The following is an 18,278-nucleotide window of genomic DNA, read 5'->3' as shown; positions in this document are numbered from 1 at the left end:
GTGCAACACACCCATACATAATATACGGGTATTATTACCAATTATTATTATTAATGAATTATTAAACTCCAATTACATTTAAAAAAGGCTATTATGATTATTTATACACTCATAAAAATGCAAGATTAAAGGTGACATAACTTCATATTAGCCTCAGCGCTAATTGCTCATATTACAGCACATTTTAAACTCATCATCATAGATACATATGTAGTTAGAATATTAATTTCTATCAGCAATTTATCATCGAATGTGTCTTCCATTCATTTCAGCTATTTGCTTTGGCTAGTAAACGCCGTTGTGCCTTCATACATAATCACCACTCTACTACTAATGAGTTCACAAGAACAACACACACAAGTCAAATACAGTGAAGTGAGTCCTTTTCAGATAAGCGACGGATTTTCACGCAGTACCAGAATGGAGCCGGTCAAGACTATAAGAATTTTCATGGCTGCTGTTGCGGGTGAGTAAAATGAAATTCATGATTTTTTTTTAATATTGATGGCATTCACAAAAGTGACATTAACGAAAACTCATATAAAAATTAACAGAGAGTGCATGCAAAAATTAAAAAAAAACCAATATTTTTTCAAAATTGAACTGGCTCTTATTACCAAAAGCTTTGTGTCTTAACAAACTTCAACAAAATTGTGCGCATTAAATCACTTCACGTATCACTACAATTTACACACAAATTGAGAAATATGTGATTGTCATAACTTAACCTTTCTCTCAAGAGTTTGATAAGACCACTTCAGTTCAGCGGCACTCATTGTTGATATTATTTGCTTAACTGTTCTACGAGTATCTGGCCGCAACTAAAGTGCAATGATTTTCAATTTTGTAGCTAATTTATCAGCCTTTGCGGTGGGCACTTGCCTTGGTTGGACGTCACCAGTAGGGCCCAAGTTGAAAGCTGTAAATCCTACAGATTCGCCACTCGATCAACCCATCACCACCGAGGACGATGCATGGATTTCATCCATTTTGGCATTGGGCGCTTTAGTAGGTATGTAAAAAAATAAAATTCAACAAAATCTTATCATGAACTCTTAACTATTTCCTACTTCTTTCCACCACCACAGCACCCTTCATTGCTGGTCCACTTGCCGATAAAATTGGTCGCAAATGGGTACTTCTTTCGAGTTCGATCTTCTTCGTTGTCGCCTATGTTTTTATGATGCTCGCTAGCGAAGTGTGGATGTTGCTTGTCGGTCGTCTCATACAGGGCTTTGGCGTTGGTTTTGTCATGACTGTGCAGCCCATGTATGTTGGTGAGATTGCAACAGATGCGGTACGCGGCGCCACCGGCTCACTCATGCAGCTGTTCATTGTGTGTAAGTAACATTGATATCACAATTTTTTCTGAACTTATTTCCAAACTCACTGCTAGATTTTATGTTTACATGCAATATTTTTCTCTTTCATTTTCCGCAGCTGGCATTCTATATGTTTACGCCGTCGGTGCTTATGTCTCGTATATGACTTTGCAGTGGTGCTGCATAGTTATACCGATTATCTTCGACGTCATCTTCTACTTCATGCCTGAGAGTCCTTACTACTATGCCGGCAAAGGCCAGAAATCGGATGCTTTAAATGCACTGCAATTCTTGCGTGGTCAAAGCCCTGATATTGTACAAGACGAAATGGCTATTATACAGGGAGAAGTAGAGGAGTCCATGGCCAATAAGGGCTCCGTTATGGATATTGTTAAAAGTCCGGGCACACGCAAAGCTCTGATCATCTCTGCCGGTCTGATCATGTTCCAACAACTATCGGGTATCAACGTTGTGCTCTTCAACAGTCAATCTATCTTCGAAAGCGCCGACACCGGTTTGGATTCAGCCATTGCCAGCATCATTGTTGGAGGCGTGCAAGTGGGTTCATCCGCTTTGACGCCTATTATTGCCGATCGTTTGGGCCGCAAAGTCATCTTACTAATTTCGGCCTTTGGTATGTGTGTTGGCTTGGCAGGATTGGGTGCCTTCTTCTACGTACAACAAGTTGTGGGTGATGCAAGCAATATCACCTGGTTGCCAGTACCTGCTTTGGTGCTCTTCAATATTGTCTACTGCATCGGATTCGGTCCTCTACCATGGGCGGTGTTGGGTGAAATGTTCCCAGCGAATGTTAAGTCAATCGCCTCCTCGATTGTGGCATCCACCTGCTGGATTCTTGGATTCGTAGTAACACGTTGGTATCCAGCGCTGGACGCTTTGGGTTCATACTACGCTTTTTGGATGTTTGCCGTTTTCTGCGTTGTGGCCTTTTTCTTCACTCTCTTCGTGGTGATGGAAACCAAGGGGCTGAGTCTTCAGGAAATTCAAGACAGACTAAATGGAAAGAAGCCAAACTAAGTTACTAGGGGGATACTATCTGGGGCGGAGACATTTACATCTGCATGCTGTAAGATAGCTTATTTGTGAATGTATGTGTGCATCCTCTCGTATGCGCTTTGTTCCTCATTGTAATGGTGATAGCCCCTTGTGGGGGCGTTGATAAGTGAGATGGTGTGGTGTGGGGTCCTGAATCAAATCGCTTCAAAAGTATTTTTGTCGCATATCTAATGTAATCTTTAAAGTATTTCTAGTCTGTAAGCAGTTAAATTTATTGAATAAATTTAAAGCTGAATATTTATAAGGGAATAAAATGAAAACGATATTATATTAAACAATTAATTCGAGGGTGAAACCTCTAATTGTTAATGCCTAATCTAAGTTTGATGTATGATAATTGATTATATAAGTAAACATAATAACAATAACAACAATAATAATAAATACGAACAAATTTATATTTTTATTGAAGCTATTAGAATTGAGGTAATACAAAAAGTGGAGATAGAAATTTTAAGAAATTCTACGAGATGTGGCTATTAAAGGACGATAATGACACTATAAATACTCTAATTGATTTCCTTCATCCTGCAGCCTTCCTTCTTGTGAATGATCCAAAGGTCGAAGCCTCTGTAAGTCCTCTTATTCTAGTTTATTCCGCGCGCATACAACCTTTGCTTTCCTTGTTTAAGCGGACTGAAGTCTTATGCCTTGAAATTCAGTTTTCTTCTTAAGAAACAGACAAATCAAACAGTCCAAGATTCCGACGAATACCTGCATGATTTATTAGGCTAGAAGCCTCTTGATAGAAAATGCAGAATCAGCCAACGGATTGCCTTGTCATAGTTCGGGTATTTTTAAGCACATGCAATTGTATCCAAAGATATTTTATTAACGATTGTTGGGATAAGTAATCGAAATAGATATAGACATTTATATACCAAATGCTCAGAATTATGAGATGAGTTGAGAATCTCAAAAGACCCCTGTATTGTAGCTCCTTCATAGAACATTTCTTTGACCCAGCTTTACTTTCTCTTCTGGTGAAATATGTATGTTCATCCAGGTGTTTATACCACTAAGGCATGAGTGCTAGGCGCGTTTTCATCCTCCTCCCTACAGAGGCTGCAAGGATACTCCAACACTTCCCGAATAGTAAGAGAGTTTCAGTAGTCCAGAGTGCATTCAAAGAAGTTTGACGGATATTTTCTTTACCGATGGGTCCAAGAATGAAATAGGTTCTGGAGTCGGATGTAATAAGTATCATTACGCTATAGGAGGAATTCCAAATGGAAATTTTTGGCATTCTGAAAGTAGCAGGGTGGATAATTCAGAGGACATGGAGCGGGAAAGCGGTAGATTGGAGACTGTCGGGTGACAGTCGGGCTGCACCAAAGGCTCTGGAGGACCCAAAGCAAACGTCAAAGCTGGTTCAAGAATGTAAGAAGAAGCTTAATTCTGCAGCAAGACGGACCGCGCTTGTACTTGTATGGGTTCCGGGACACTGCAGTGTTCAAGGGCATGAAATTGACGTTGAATTGACGAACTGGGGATCACCGGTTGCCCATCAAGAATTGGATCAGCGATTATGTAGGCAATCAATGTAAAGAGCGATGTTCCAGTCATGAACGCTGTGGAACTGCGAAGTGTTTTGTGACAAGCTGGACCACAAACTGTCGAACTTTCTTCAAAAACTTGGGAGAAGAGACGTTCGGTTGATGGTCGGTATTACTACAGCACACAATCCATCGGTTGATCGGGCATATGACACCATTGGATTCATTGAGAACCCAATTTGCTTGTCTTCCTTACAGGACGTGAATACCGCTGAGCATTTTCTCTGTGAGTGTCTTGCATTTGCTAGAGCAAGGCTACGAATTTTGGGTTCCGCTGTCATGAGAATGAGTAAATTTCGTTCCGCCCACAGATTTACCAAAAAATCTGGAAAATTCTCACAAGACTAGCTATCCCTGTCTTTGTCTCTATTCTATCCTAGCTTTTTCCTTCTGTTACTTCTCTCCTTTCCTCTTTGACTATCCACCCTTTCACTTTCGAGAGCTCTGAATACAAAGAGCTTTTTAGCCTGATAACGTTAGGAAATACCAAATCTCTCGGTGCTTCTTAGCTCGACTTTTCAAATTTCAAATTTTAATTATTCAATTTACAATATCCGCTTAGAATTCCTTGAATGATTCTAAAATTAATTTCATTTAATTCCTTACAATCTTTAATTCGGTTTAGGTTAAAGCTAACTATCATTGATTTCGATTACTTTAAGCCCGGTAGATAGTTCCAGTATGTTTTTCTTTGCCTCTCCTCCACTTTCTGAGACCACAATATGGCTATGGTTCTATGAACGGGGAGTCCGTCCCTTTCCGGGTAAATTTATCTGCCATTTGGAACCCATAGCATAAGACATTCAGGTTATCAAGATATTCCAGCACCAGTTTTGATGTAGCGTGGAAAGAGTTGAGAACCTTGATTGTGGGCTGACTATCAGTAAGGGTAGCTATGGTTCTGTGTTGTGTTCAAGCTTAGAGTAAGCGCATTTTCTTATTATATGACCTTCTGTAACTTTCTCGGTGAGTGGTGACTCCGAATTCCATTTATCATGTTTTGGTCTACTCTGTAGGTTTTAGATAACTATTCCCTAGTCTTTGTATTTCCCTAGTTTAGTCTTGCAGAGTCGGTAGCTTCATCTCCCATGTCATTGAAATCTTAGGGGTTAGTTCATTAAAAATATCAAACTTTCTGAGATTTTGATGAACGCCTAAGTCAATGGTCTGTTGCGTGGCTGGCCCATGTCGTTTCATACCTATTTTCATATTGCTCGCTTAGTATTACATCGATGCCCAGCTCGTAGACCAATTGGGTAAGCTAGTTTTTTGCAGCTTCGGCTAAGTTGCAAGACCTTTATGCTCTCTGGACTGCCTTCTTTGATGTGGGACACTTTCGGCCGCCTAACACATGGTTTGGGTCTCTGCGCATCTCGAAGCATTTGTACAATTTTTAGCCTTATGGTCTTGCACTCCACATCTGCAGAAGTGAGTAGTGTGGCTGCCTTCGCTCTCGCAGTTCCATGCCACATCTAAGACTACTGACTCATAGGAAATCATAGGTCTGGCTATAGCCGGGTAGATCCAGTTTGCAGTAGTTTTGTGGAAACTCATCCCCAAATTTTCCATGCCAGCGAAAATTCATATTTTTTTACATTGTACAACGCGGAACCACGAAAAAGAAAAACATTGCAAAATTCCCTATTTTTAATGTACATGAAGTTCTTATTTAAAATTACCAGAAAAGGGGAAATTCCCTTGTATTGGCATCACTTTACCCAACTGCGTTCTGAGAGCACATTTTTTATATTCGCTTTAATTTCAACGGAAGCGAACTTGACGTACCTACCTCTTTTTGTATTGCTATGTCGCGCAATAACTGTGCGCCGACAAGTAACTCTTTATAATACTTATGCACTCCTCAAGATTATTTATGAGGAGATCGTATTAAAAACTATTTTAAGTGAACTGACGCGTCGCACAGTGTAGCGATTCCATAGAAGCTGTTGACAGAAATAGTAAACATGTTGTGATCTCGCTGAAACTTAGCAATTATGTAGATTTCAATAGAGAAAGGCGAAACATGAAATATGGTTAAGATAAATTAATATCCACGCGCTCTACTCCTGTGGGCGGAAAAAATAAATGTCGTCGGATTTTGATGAAATTCGGCAGACATATTTAGTTGAGCTAAAGAAACATACATTTGGAAATTGGGCGAAAGTGGTTGATAGCTACGACTAGCAAGCACGTACAAAGTTAATACAAACGCCAAAAATTAAACGAAATTCAGTGTAAAATTTTATTTTATGTGGAAAAGAATTTTTTTGAGGGATAATAAAGACTTGCATGATTATTCACTGTTAAAACTATTTATTATCAGAGTTTCTTTGCTAAAATATTAGTAACAGCTCCCACCTACCATAGCCAAAGAAATATCTGAAATGGCAGAAGAAAAAATATTCCCAAAAATTTTCGACAAAAATATTATATATTAAAGTTTTTTTCTTTTTTATCTGAGAAAAACATTTTATTTTTTCCAGTTCTTACCTTACCCGAGAAAAAAAATTTTTTTCCAGTTTTTTTTTTCGGGAAAAAAAATTAATTTGCAATGAAATGGCAGAAAAAAAAATATTCCCAAAAGTTTTGACAAAAAAAAATTTAATTTCTTTCCAATTTTTTTCCAATCTTTATCTGAGAAAAAAATTTTATTTTTATTTTTTTCCGAGCAAAAAAATTAATTTTATCCCGATTGCCAATGACATTTCAGAAAAAAAACTATTCCCAAAAATTTTTGACAAAAAAATTTTATTTATTTCCAATTTTTTTTCGAGCAAAAAAATATATTTTTTTCCAATTTTTATCTGAGAAAAAAATTTTATTTTTTTCCAACTTTTTTCCGAGCAAAAAAATTAATTTTTTCCAATTGCCAATGAAATGGCAGAAAAAAATATATTCCCAAAAATTTTGACTAAAAAATTTAATTTATTCCAAGTTTTCCCCAGCAAAAAAATTTATTTTTTCCGATTTTTATCTGAGAAAAAAATTTAATTTTTCCAATTGCCAATTAAATGTCTGAAATGGCAGAAAAAAAAATATTCCAAAAAATTCTGACAAAAAAAATTTAATTTTTTCCGAATTTTATTCCGAGCAAAAAATTTAATTTTTTTTTCAATTTTTATAGGAGAAAAAATTTAATTTTTTTCAAATTTTTTCCGAGAAAAAAATTTAATTGTTCCAATTTTTTTCCGAGAATTTTTTTTTAATTTTTTTCCAAACATTTTCATTTTGTTTTTTTTTTAACTTTTTTAAATATTTTAATTAATTTAATTTTTCCCAAAAACAAATTTTCTAATGCATATTTTATCATAAAAAATGAATGAAAAAATTTATAAAAGTGTTCAAAAGAACTGTAGACATTTGGCTATAAAACACTTCATAACCTGAATTTTCAGCATGGAATAGATCTCAAAATTATTAAATTGTTTTCAAAATTGTTTCAGTTTACTTTTACGTCAGCAAAATTTTCCAAAATACTTGGGTTACTTTGTTAAATCCATTGCTGCTCAGAGTACTATTAGGTTGAAGAGAAGGAGAAGGAGATTGGCCTTTGGAGACAACTTCCTGTAGGACATAGTAGCATCTTGAAGCAGATCTCCCCTTCCTTCTCTGTTCTTCACACTGACCTCTCCATCCGCAAACTGTGTTTTGAGGGTTGTGCTAGGGCTATCTTTCCGATCAGGTACGATTGGAAAGAGGGAAGAGTCGATACGGATATAGATACCTCAATTTTTACTGACGGATCCAAGATGGAGTCTAGAGTGGGAGCGGGGGCTTACTCTAAATCAGCCGGCATTTCGGTCTCCTTTAAAGTGCCGGAAACAAGCAGCGTTTTTCAAGCAGAGGTCTTCGCCATCCTGCAGCCATGCAAAATGCTTCGGGATCACTGTTGGGAGCGAGACATTAATATATTTTCCGATAGTCAAGCTGCGATCAAGGCCCTGTCGTCGCCGTATTGCAGTTCTCTTCTGGTGAACTCCTCTAAGGAAGAACTTAAACGTGCAGGAAACATTTCCCTTATCTGGGTTCCTGGGCACAGGAATATAGAGCGAAATGAAGTTGCCGATGAGCTTGCCAGGAAGGGGTCGACAGAACCGGTTTCAGCTGTCCCTTCTCAGACATAGGTGTCCGCTTGACCGTTGTTAAAAATAAACTACACACTCTTTCTAAGAAAGCGCGAGACAAATGGAGGTCTGTCTCATCGTGTGCTATTTCGAAAACACTATGGCCTCAATTCGACAGAAACGGAATGCTTAAGGTGCTGGGACTCCCGCGCCATTCAATTTCCAAACTCATTGTGGTGTTCACTGGTCACTGGGTGATCGGTACTCATGCGGAGAAGGTAGGAATTCCGTACAACCTCTATAGCAGAAGCTGTGGGGATCCTACAGAGAAAGAGACTGTTGAACACTTTCTCTGTAAATGTCCGGCTCTGGCGGCTAGGCGCTTCAGATGCCTTAGCGTGGCCTTTGGGGATGGCATGAATAAATTCTCCAGCCTAGATCCCTTTTCTCTCCTCCACTACATCAACAGCACTGGATGGCTGTAGACGGTTTTTCTCTTCCCTAAATCTTTTCACAGGTAGTGGTCCACATTATGGTATCACAACGGCACGTAAGTGCTACTTGAAGTGTGCCTGTGGTACTCTTGCCATCTTACCTACTCAGCAGTAACCCAGGTACTTTACACGGATTTTACAATTTTTTCAGTTTACTTTTCAAAATATTTGGGTTACTTGACACGGAATGGCTCTTTTGCTTTTATGGAAAAGAATAAAAATGCAATAAATATTCCTAATTCAATCCGTTTTTTTTTTAATTTTTTGATATATTATTCTGACAAGTATCAAGGCGCAAAAAATTTGTGTTTCAGTAATGGCCCGTTAGCTACTTCGCGATGCCTGCAATGCTTGGTTGAGTGCGATTAAAAAGCCGCAAAGCCCTACGTAACTGTTGGTAAAGAAGTTTGCTGAAGACTCTCGTAACTGTCTTCAGCAAACTTCTCAAACCTCTCAAAGTGAACAAAGAAAAGAATGGAAGTTGTTCGTGGTAAAATTCAGTACATTATGGAGCAAATGCAAATGGCGCAACGAACGCGTTTTGAAAAAAAAAAGTATCGCTCTTGGATCAACACAATTATCGAATGTTTGAATTGCGATTTGAGTTTTGTAAATTAAGAGCTTAGTTATTTGTAAAGCGATTACAATTAAATTTCTACAAAAATCAAGTACAAGCAGAAGTAAGAGATCCCAGGTATTTCATATGAAGAGGACGGGGCGAGAGAACAAAGAGACAAAAAAGTCTACTGGGGAAATAAAAAGCGCTGCTCCTATTGTCAAGAAGCACAGTAAACACAAATGTTTCAGTTAAATGAACTCTATAGAAGTGTAGTTAGTTACACGACTTCATTCCACCAAGTTCAGTTTAAAAACAAAAACAATTATCAATAGCTGAAAATGTCTAAGGTCGAGAGCTCACCACTTTTTATAACTAAATTAGATTTATTCTTTTTTAACATTTCATTTTGGCAATTTTGCCCCTACTTGAAACACTGTGAGTTATTTTGATTTGCAGCGACGCATTTTCGATGGGTTTACTATAACAATTTTACTGATAATAAAATGTATAGAAAAAATGTATTTAAATTGTCTCCGGAATGGCAAATATTTATCATTCCTGTGGTAATTCTTGCTAGTGAGTGTAAAACAAAAAAAGATTTAGCACAAAAATAATAAAATACCAGTAAAATAGTGAACGACTGTGTGCGACTTTGCAAGTTTTCACACAAAGTGCGAGGGCGCAGGATATTAAGGAGGCAGCTAATTTGAGCAAACAGTTATAAAAAATACGAAAAAGAAAAGGATATTAGTTTTAAGATCTAAAATCGCGCTATTTTTACAATCGACCAGCGAATTATTTACAGAATTACTTCACCGTCACTTAGACATAAATCAAATCGCTAAGTACTCCGAGTACCCTTTATATAAAAAATTTGTTTAATCCACTTTTATTTCGTTTTTTGCGGTTTCATCGTTTCCTTTCAAGCTTGCCTTTCAAGTTCAAATAAACGCGTAATGAGGAATCTGGCTACGTGTGGCGATTAATTGCGATACCTTACGCATAAATTTATCATAAATTTCGTCACGTTTGTAAGGGTAATTGCCTACGCGGATGACGTAGCACTAATCGTTAGAGGAAAATTGGTGGATACTCTGTACAATTTGATGCAGAGATATCTGGACGTAGTAGTTAGATGGGCAACGGGTTGCGGCCTGTCGGTGAATCCTCTTAAGACGGAGCTCATCCTATTTACGAGGAAATATAAAATACCCAGAGCTCAACTTCTCTCACTAGGGGGTTCTCCTCTGATGCTTTCTGACAAGGTGAAGTACTTAGGTATTAGCCTTGACAGCAAGCTTACATGGAAGCCCAAATTCGAGGAAAAAGTGAGGAAGGCAACAATCGCCTTGTATGGGTGCAAGGGCGTAATTGGCAAAAGATTGGGCCTTTCGCCTAGAGTTATTTTTTGGCTATACGACTATAATACTATTGTAAAGCCTATCTTGTTATATGGAATCACAGTCTGGTGGAACTCACTAGAGAAGACTGGAGAGAGTTCAGAGGTCGGCACTAATTTGAATCAGTGGGTCGCTTCGAACGACTCCTACTCTGGCGTTCAACGCAATGTTAAATGTGGTACCCGTAGACATCGCAGGCAGAATTGCCGCTACACGTACCGCAATCAGACTGAGGGGCTCGGGCTATAAGCTCAACCTCACTTATGGACACTCAAGCATCCTTAGAAACTTCGAATTCATCGCTCTGTCAACGGATCAGTGTATACCCTCGTTTAGTCCAACCGGAACCTTCTCCACTCATATTCCGTCAAGGGAAGAGTGGATGGGGGGCTACACTTGGGAGTAGGCTGAACTTGCTGAACTTGTTCACAGATGGATTGAAGTTGGAAGGAAAGGTTGGCGGAGGAGTCTTTTGTGAAGAGCTCCCCATCAGACTGAAATTCAGTTTACCGGACCACTGCAGTGTGTTCCAGGCAGATGTAGCCGCAATCAAGGAGGCAGCTGATCGGTTGCTCACATGCGTACTAACAGTCAGGAAAGTAAATATTTACTCCGACAGCCAAGCGGCAATAAGGGCCCTCGGGTCAGTGATGGTGCTTTTCGAAACTGGTGAGGGAATGCCTGACCTCACTTTCGACTGCGTCCGAATTCTTTGACATTAGCCTCATCTAGGTTCCTGGTCATAGCGACATTGCTGGAAATTGCTAGGAGGATGAGCTGACCAGACAAGGGACATGTGAGGTGATTTCCCCGCGAAGGGATCCCCCTGACTACCAGCGGTCTGCTCCTAGAAAGATGGGCATCGCGCCAACTCAACGAGCTTTGGACAAGTACACAAACTTGTAAGATCGCGAAATCCTTCTGGACATGTGCGGATCGTTGGCGCTCTAGCCAGTTTCTTAAGTTGACAAAATCTTAGCTCTCGAAACTCGCGGATTCTCTCACAGGTCACTATGCGCGAGGAATGCATGCTGTGAGACTTGGAATCACCTCGAGTCCTTTTTGCGTTAGATGTATGGAGGATGAGGTGGAATCATCTCAGCACTTTCTCCTTAGCTTCCCTGCTCTGGCGGGGCTAAGATCCAGGCATCTTGGCTCTTACTTCTTTGCTGCGCCTGCTGATATAACTGGCGATGACATTAAAAATCTGATGAATTTTATCAGCAGCACAAAAGCGGTTGACGCTAACGCAGCATAGTCATCGTTCGTAATCCATAAGAAATCCAATAATTTCGACGGCGTGGTATCGAAATTTTTTTATTCCATACAAATCGTCCGGCCGAATATAGAAACATAATTTCTACTTATATCAGTTATTATTATTCAATTATCAAACTTCAAGTATTCACTTCATATTTATTTCTAATGCAGTCGTGAAAATGCAAAATCATCGCACAAATTCACACTGAGCTGGACACAGGCAGGCAGCAGTAAGGTTAACTGCGAATTGTAAACTAGATTTCTAATGGGTTCCAGGCCATAAGAGTATTGAGAGGAATGCCATAGTAGACGATATGGCGCAAAACGGGGTCTCTCTATTCTCGGATTCTGTCAACGAAATACCTAAGGCAATACGAATATTATACAATGAACTAGACGAAAACATGATCGGAAAACTCAAGACAAGATGGGACAAGACAAGTCTATCAACTTGAAGAAATGTTAAGAGGATGTGTAAATATGACGATAAGAGCCGAGCTCGATTTGTACTATTACTAAAACGAAGGATTGTAGAACTATTTGTATGATAAGCGGGCTGACTGAACGACATGGCATCGAAGGAATGTAGGAAGCAGCGTTCATGGGACTATGTAGAGCATCTCCTTAAAATATCTGGAGGAACCACAGTTTCATGAATTGGAGGATACAGTCTGTATCAGAATCGGTTTTTTCTTGTAACTTCAAGATATATTTCGAGGCTACAAAAGTGATTAAAAATCAAAAACGTTTGTTGTGATGTGGAATCAGCGGTATAAAGTGTACAAAAATGTTGATTACTTTTCCGAGCGCGGCTTGAAGCGAGTGAAGACAAAAAAGCAGGATAAAGTGATCGTCCAACTTTTAAAGTGGGACCCGTCTTTGTGACTACGCCGAGTTCGATCAGTTCTTCCTAAAAAGGGAATAGATGTGTTCATCGAACGTCGACTAAAGGAGGCGAACATATCCCACTGTCCCACATCATCCAAACCACTACTCCCAGAAAAACCTATTGAGCAACAAGACAAAACAAGAAAATGGCGTCACAGTATTGGACTGGCCTTCTCAGTCCCCAGACGCTAACCCCATAGAAAATATGTGAGAAATTATGAAAACGCATCTTGCAGGAAGGTCAGTCCATGATTTAAAGCTACTCGTGCGTCAAGTTCGCAAAATCTAGTCCTGTTTGTCGACGAGCTACGCAGAAAAGCTGGTTCAAAGCAAGAAGAAGATGCCAGGTTATACTCGGAAACGATGAACACTACACGGTTTATTGAGTAAATGCGACTCGTAGTTTTGTACATCTTTTATACTTCATGAATAATCGCAGACTGTATCTCAACAGACTGTATCTCAATCTCCTTAAATTTGCAATAGAAACAGGCCACTTGCGGGTGGACTATTTTAAACCACATTACTCATAAACTCCATCTGGTGTCGCTAAGGATCGAACCGGTCTATGCGTTCAACCTAACCTAACTACCATTAGAAAATATATCAATTCCGTTAATCCAATTTTTTTTCGGTCGGGACAACTAGCAAATACAGCACTCAGACAACATTATTTTCATTGTACTCGGGTTCCCTTTTTAATTTTCTTTAACTCTACTGGACCTCCGTAGAAATATGAATAAATTTTGTGGTGCCAGGGAGCCAAGGTGATCGCTTCTTAACACATCAGTACCAAACACCTCAAGCCTGATTCGAGCGAAGGCCGGACAGACGCACAGAAAGTGGTTCGCCGCCTCATCCTCCTCTCCACTTTGCCCATAGAAAGTGGCCCGTCATCAGTAAAATCAGCAGCCTACAGTCTCTTCTGCTTAATGACAGTAGAATCTGCGACAGTCGGTCGGATATGACAGGTAACACCAATCCTGTCCATCTGCAGCCTCTCTCAGCCTGCTAAGCTCGGTTGTGTGCTGAAGTAACCCATTTGCTAGCAGTGACTTTGATGGCTGCAGAAGAGTGTGGCAGAACGGGATCCTTTATACTTTCTGATAACTTATGCGTGTCCCGGTAATTTGTGGGTATTATTTTTTGGAACACTACGAGTAAAAGTGCAATTCTCCACCAAATACAAACTCAGCTGTTTGCTGCAAAAAGATGTTGCAAATACCTACTTGGAGCTTAGCCAATGTTGCAAATAAAGGTTTTCTATCCTCAAAAAGGAGAATCCTTGTGATGAAAATAGGACTCATTGCGTCTGATGAAAATAAATTATACTCAAGAAGCCCACAGTTGATTTGACTAGAATTAGGAAAAATCAACATCCCGGGATTGACATCCTTGGAACAACTGCACGTATAACTTTTTATCTATCAGAAATTTATCATCAAATATGCCTTTCACACATTTCAGCATACATACAAGCATACAACTACACTACTAATTAGTTCGCAACACCAACAAACACACAGTGCTAGAATGGAGTCGGTGAAAACCGTACGAATTTTCATGGTTGCTGTTGCGGGTGAGTCAAATTTAAATTCATTTTTTTTTTTAATATTGGCGCCTTTCCCAAAAGTGGTATTAGGGAAAACTCATATTAAAAGTAGTAGAGAATACATGAAAAGTTTTCAAAAAATATATCTTTTGAAAATTTAACTCGGTCATACACACAACAAGAGAAAACTTCGCGCCTCTCTTGACAAACTTTACCAAAATTGTTTGCATTCATTCATTTAAAAATCAATTATCACAACGATTCACTCACGAACTGAAAATTTTATAATAAAATTTTTAAATCCGCGTGTCTATCATAACTTAACATTTCTCTGAAGAGTTTGATAAGACCACTTCAGTTCAGCGTCACTCATTGTTAATATTACTTACCTAACTGTTTTACGGTATGACAGCAACTACAATGCAATAATTTTCAATTTTGTAGCTAATTTATCAGCCCTTGCGGCGGGCACTTGCCTCGGCTGGACGTCACCAGTGGGGCCCAAATTAAAAGCCCTAAATCCTACAGATTCGCCACTCGATCATCCCATCACCACAGTGGACGATGCATGGATTTCATCCATTTTGTTATTGGGTGCTTTAGCAGGTATGTAAACGAAATAATTCAACAAAATCACATCATAAACTCTTAATTATTACCTACTTCTTTTCATTACCACAGCACCCTTCATTGCTAGCCCACTTAACGATAGGTTTGGTCGCAAATGGGTACTTCTTTCTAGTTCGATCTTCTTCATTATCGGCTATGTTGTTTTGATGCTCGCTAGCGAGGTTTGGATGTTGCTGGTCGGTCGTCTCGTAAACGGCTTTGGCGCTGGTTTTGTCTTAAGTGTGCTACCTATGTATAATGGTGAGATTGCTACAGATGCGATACGTGGCGCCATTGGCACGATGTTGAAACTTTTCGTGGTTTGTGAGTGTCACTGTTTTCTCATTTATGTATCTAATTTATTTATGTCATCTATTTTCCAAACTCACTGCTACTTTGTGAGCTTACAATCAAAATGTTTCACTTTCGTATTCCATAGCTGGCATTCTATACACGTACGTCATCGGTCCATATGTCTCGTATGTAACTTTGCAGTGGTGCTGTTTGGCTGTACCAATTGTTTTCGGTATCATCTTCTATTTCATGCCTGAGAGTCCTTACTACCTTGCCGGCAAAGGCCAGAAAGCGGATGCTTTAAATTCCCTGCAATTCTTGCGTGGTCAAAGCCCTGATATTTTACAACATGAAATGGCTATTATACAGAGTGGAGTGGAAGAGTTTAGAGCCAATAAGGGTTCCGTTATGGATGTTCTTAAGAGTAAGGGCAATCGTAAAGCTCTGATTATCTCCACCGGTCTGATCATGTTCCAGCAATTATGCGGTGTCAACGCCGTACTCTTCAACAGTCAATCCATCTTCGAAAGTGCCAACATCAATGTGGATTCAGCCATTGCCAGCATCATTGTAGGTAGCGCTCAAGTTGGTGCAGCCGCTTTGACACCTTTTTTTATCGATCGTTTTGGTCGCAAAGTAATTTTGCTAATTTCGGCATTTGGAATGTGTGTCGGCTTGGCAGGATTGGGTGCCTTCTTCTATGTACAACAAGTTGTGGGTGATGCAAGTAATTTAACCTGGTTACCGGTACCTGCATTGCTGCTCTTCAATATTGTCTACAGCATCGGATTCGGTCCACTGTCATGGGCGGTGTTGGGTGAAATGTTCCCAGCGAATGTTAAGTCAATCGCCTCCTCGATTGTGACATCCTTATGCTTTCTTACTTCTTTCGTGGTAACACGTTGGTACCCCCCGCTGAACGCTTTGGGTTCTTACTACGCATTTTGGTTGTTTGCCATTTTCTGCGTTGCAGCCTTCTTCTTCACCATCTTTGTGGTGATGGAAACCAAGGGGCTGAGTCTTCAGGAAATTCAAGACAGACTAAATGGAAAGAAACCAAACTAAGTTACTAAGCTAAAATTATCTTGGGGTCGAGACATCCACATCCGTGTGCTGTAAGATAGTCCATTGTGGGGGCGTTGATCAGTGAGGTGATGTGGTGTGGGGTCCTGAATCAAATCGCTTCAAAAGTATTTTTGTCGCATATCTATAGTAATATAATCTTTAAAGTATTTCTAGTCTGTAAGAAATTTTAGTTAAATTTATTGAATAAATTTAGGGGAAACTTTGTTAATGCCTAATCTAAGTTCGATGTATAAAATAACATTAATAACAATAACAATAAATACGAAAAAATTTGAAATGAGATAATACGAAAAGTGGACAAAGAATTTGATTTTTTTTATTTGATTTGCTTCATCCTGCAGCTCTACTTCTTGCGAATCATCCCAAGTTCGAAGCCTCTGCAAGTCCTCTTATTCTAGTTTCTTCCGCGCGCATACCACCTTGCTTTTGTTGGTTAAACGGACTGAAATCTTATACGTTAAAATTCAGTTTTCTTCTTAAGAGCAGGCAAATCAAACGGTCCAAGGTTCCGACGAATACCTGCATGATTTATTAGGCTAGAAGCCTCTTGATAGAAAATGCAGAGTCAGCCAACGGATTGCCTTGTCATAGTTCGGGTATTTCTAAGCACACGCAATTGTATCCAAAGATATTTTATTAACGATTGTTGGGATAAGTAATCGAAATAGATATAGACATTTATATACCAAATGCTCAGAATTATGAGATGAGTTGAGAATCTCGAAAGACCCCTGTATTGTAGCTCCTTCATAGAACATTTCTTTGACCCAGCTTTACTTTCTCTTCTGGTAAAATATGTATGTTCATCCAGGTGTTTATACCACTAAGGCATGAGTGCTAGGCGCGTTTTCATCCTCCTCCCTACAGAGGCTGCAAGGATACTCCAACACTTCCCGAATAGTAAGAGAGTTTCAGTAATCCAGAGTGCATTCATAGAGTTTTTACGGATATTTTCTTTACCGATGAGTCCAAGAATGAAATAGGTTCTGGAGTCGGATGTAATAAGTATCATTACGCTATAGGAGGCAACTGTTTACCAAACGGAAAGTTTTGGCATTCTGAAAGTAGCAGAGTGGATAATTGAGAGGACATGGAGCGGGAAGAGATTGGAGCCTTTAGTGCAGCCCGACTCTCACTACCTTTAGTGTCACTCAACTGTCCACTCTGAATACCAAACATTTCCTTTTTCGAATTTCACTAAAGGCAGTGACAGTCGGGTTACACTAAAGGCTCTGGAGAATCCAAAGCAAACCTGAAAGCTGGTTCAAGAATGTAAGAAAAAGCTTAATTCTGTTGCAAGACGACCCGAGCTTGTACTTATATGGGTTCCAGGACACTGCGGTGCTCAAGGAAATGAAATTGGTCAACTGTGGGTCAGCGATTACCCCACAGCAACCAGAGCCAATAATCGAAATCAGTTCTGCAGGAATCATGAATCATGAATACCCAGTTATGTATGCATTTTATATAAAGGTTCGATGTTCCAGTCTTGAACGTTGCGGAACTGCGAAGTGTTTTGTGACAAGCCGGACCACAAATTGTCGAACTTTCTTCAAAAACTTGGAAGAAGAGACGTTCGGTTGATGGTCGGTATTATTACAGTACACAATCCTTCGGTTGATCGGGCATATGACCATCATTGGATTCATTGAGGACCCGATTTAACTGTCTTGCTAACAAGAGGTGAATAGCACTGAGCATTTGCTCTGTGCGTGTCTTGCATTTGCTAGAGCAAGGATACGAATTTTGAGTTCCGCTGTCATGATAATGAGTAAATTTCGTTCACTCAAATTGGAGGCTATTTTCAGATTTACCAAAAAATCTGGAAAATTCTCACAAGACTAGCTATCCCTGTCTTTGTCTCTATTCTATCCTAGCTTTTTCCTTCTGCTACTTCTCTCCTTTCCTCTTTGACTATCTACCCTTTCACTTTCCAAATTGCCAAGAGGCACCTCATAGTGGCACTCACTGACCGTAGTGACCAGCTGGGGCGAATGTCGCAGGAACGGTGAAAGGTAGTGGAAATGAAGCTACTGGAAACCGTGTTTACGAAAATGGACGCAGAGCCGAACGCACCCATACCAGCATTCGACGAAGCAGGGTGGTTCAGCGACGTC

General features: G+C 39.6%; 2 protein-coding genes across 6 annotated transcripts in view; both read left to right on the top strand.

Moving 5' to 3' along the window:
• The window catches only part of LOC129239928 (facilitated trehalose transporter Tret1-like), a 59,026-nt gene extending 56,265 nt beyond the window's left edge, over positions 1–2,761 (top strand). For 3 of the 5 annotated variants that reach the window (XM_054875517.1, XM_054875515.1, XM_054875516.1), the window contains exons 2-5: positions 391–466; positions 851–1,012; positions 1,089–1,340; positions 1,441–2,760. In XM_054875517.1, the coding sequence (XP_054731492.1) occupies positions 421–466; positions 851–1,012; positions 1,089–1,340; positions 1,441–2,360 (1,380 nt within the window). In that variant the 5' untranslated portion in view covers positions 391–420 and the 3' untranslated portion in view covers positions 2,361–2,760. Of the gene's footprint in view, positions 1–272; positions 467–850; positions 1,013–1,088; positions 1,341–1,440 lie in introns of all 5 variants that reach the window. The other 2 variants (XM_054875518.1, XM_054875513.1) reach the window with 2 other exon arrangements.
• An 11,360-nt stretch (positions 2,762–14,121) lies between these two features.
• LOC129253442 (facilitated trehalose transporter Tret1-like) lies at positions 14,122–16,252 on the top strand. Its single transcript, XM_054891814.1, has 4 exons — positions 14,122–14,199; positions 14,617–14,778; positions 14,854–15,105; positions 15,221–16,252. The coding sequence occupies exons 1-4, from the start codon at positions 14,154–14,156 to the stop codon at positions 16,138–16,140; spliced, it is 1,380 nt and encodes a 459-aa protein (XP_054747789.1). The 5' UTR covers positions 14,122–14,153; the 3' UTR covers positions 16,141–16,252.
• Positions 16,253–18,278: the final 2,026 nt, after the last annotated feature.

The sequence above is a fragment of the Anastrepha obliqua genome, chromosome 1 (genome assembly GCF_027943255.1).
Source record: "Anastrepha obliqua isolate idAnaObli1 chromosome 1, idAnaObli1_1.0, whole genome shotgun sequence".
NCBI lineage: Eukaryota > Metazoa > Arthropoda > Insecta > Diptera > Tephritidae > Anastrepha > Anastrepha obliqua.
This window is presented reverse-complemented; position numbering and strand designations above follow the sequence as displayed.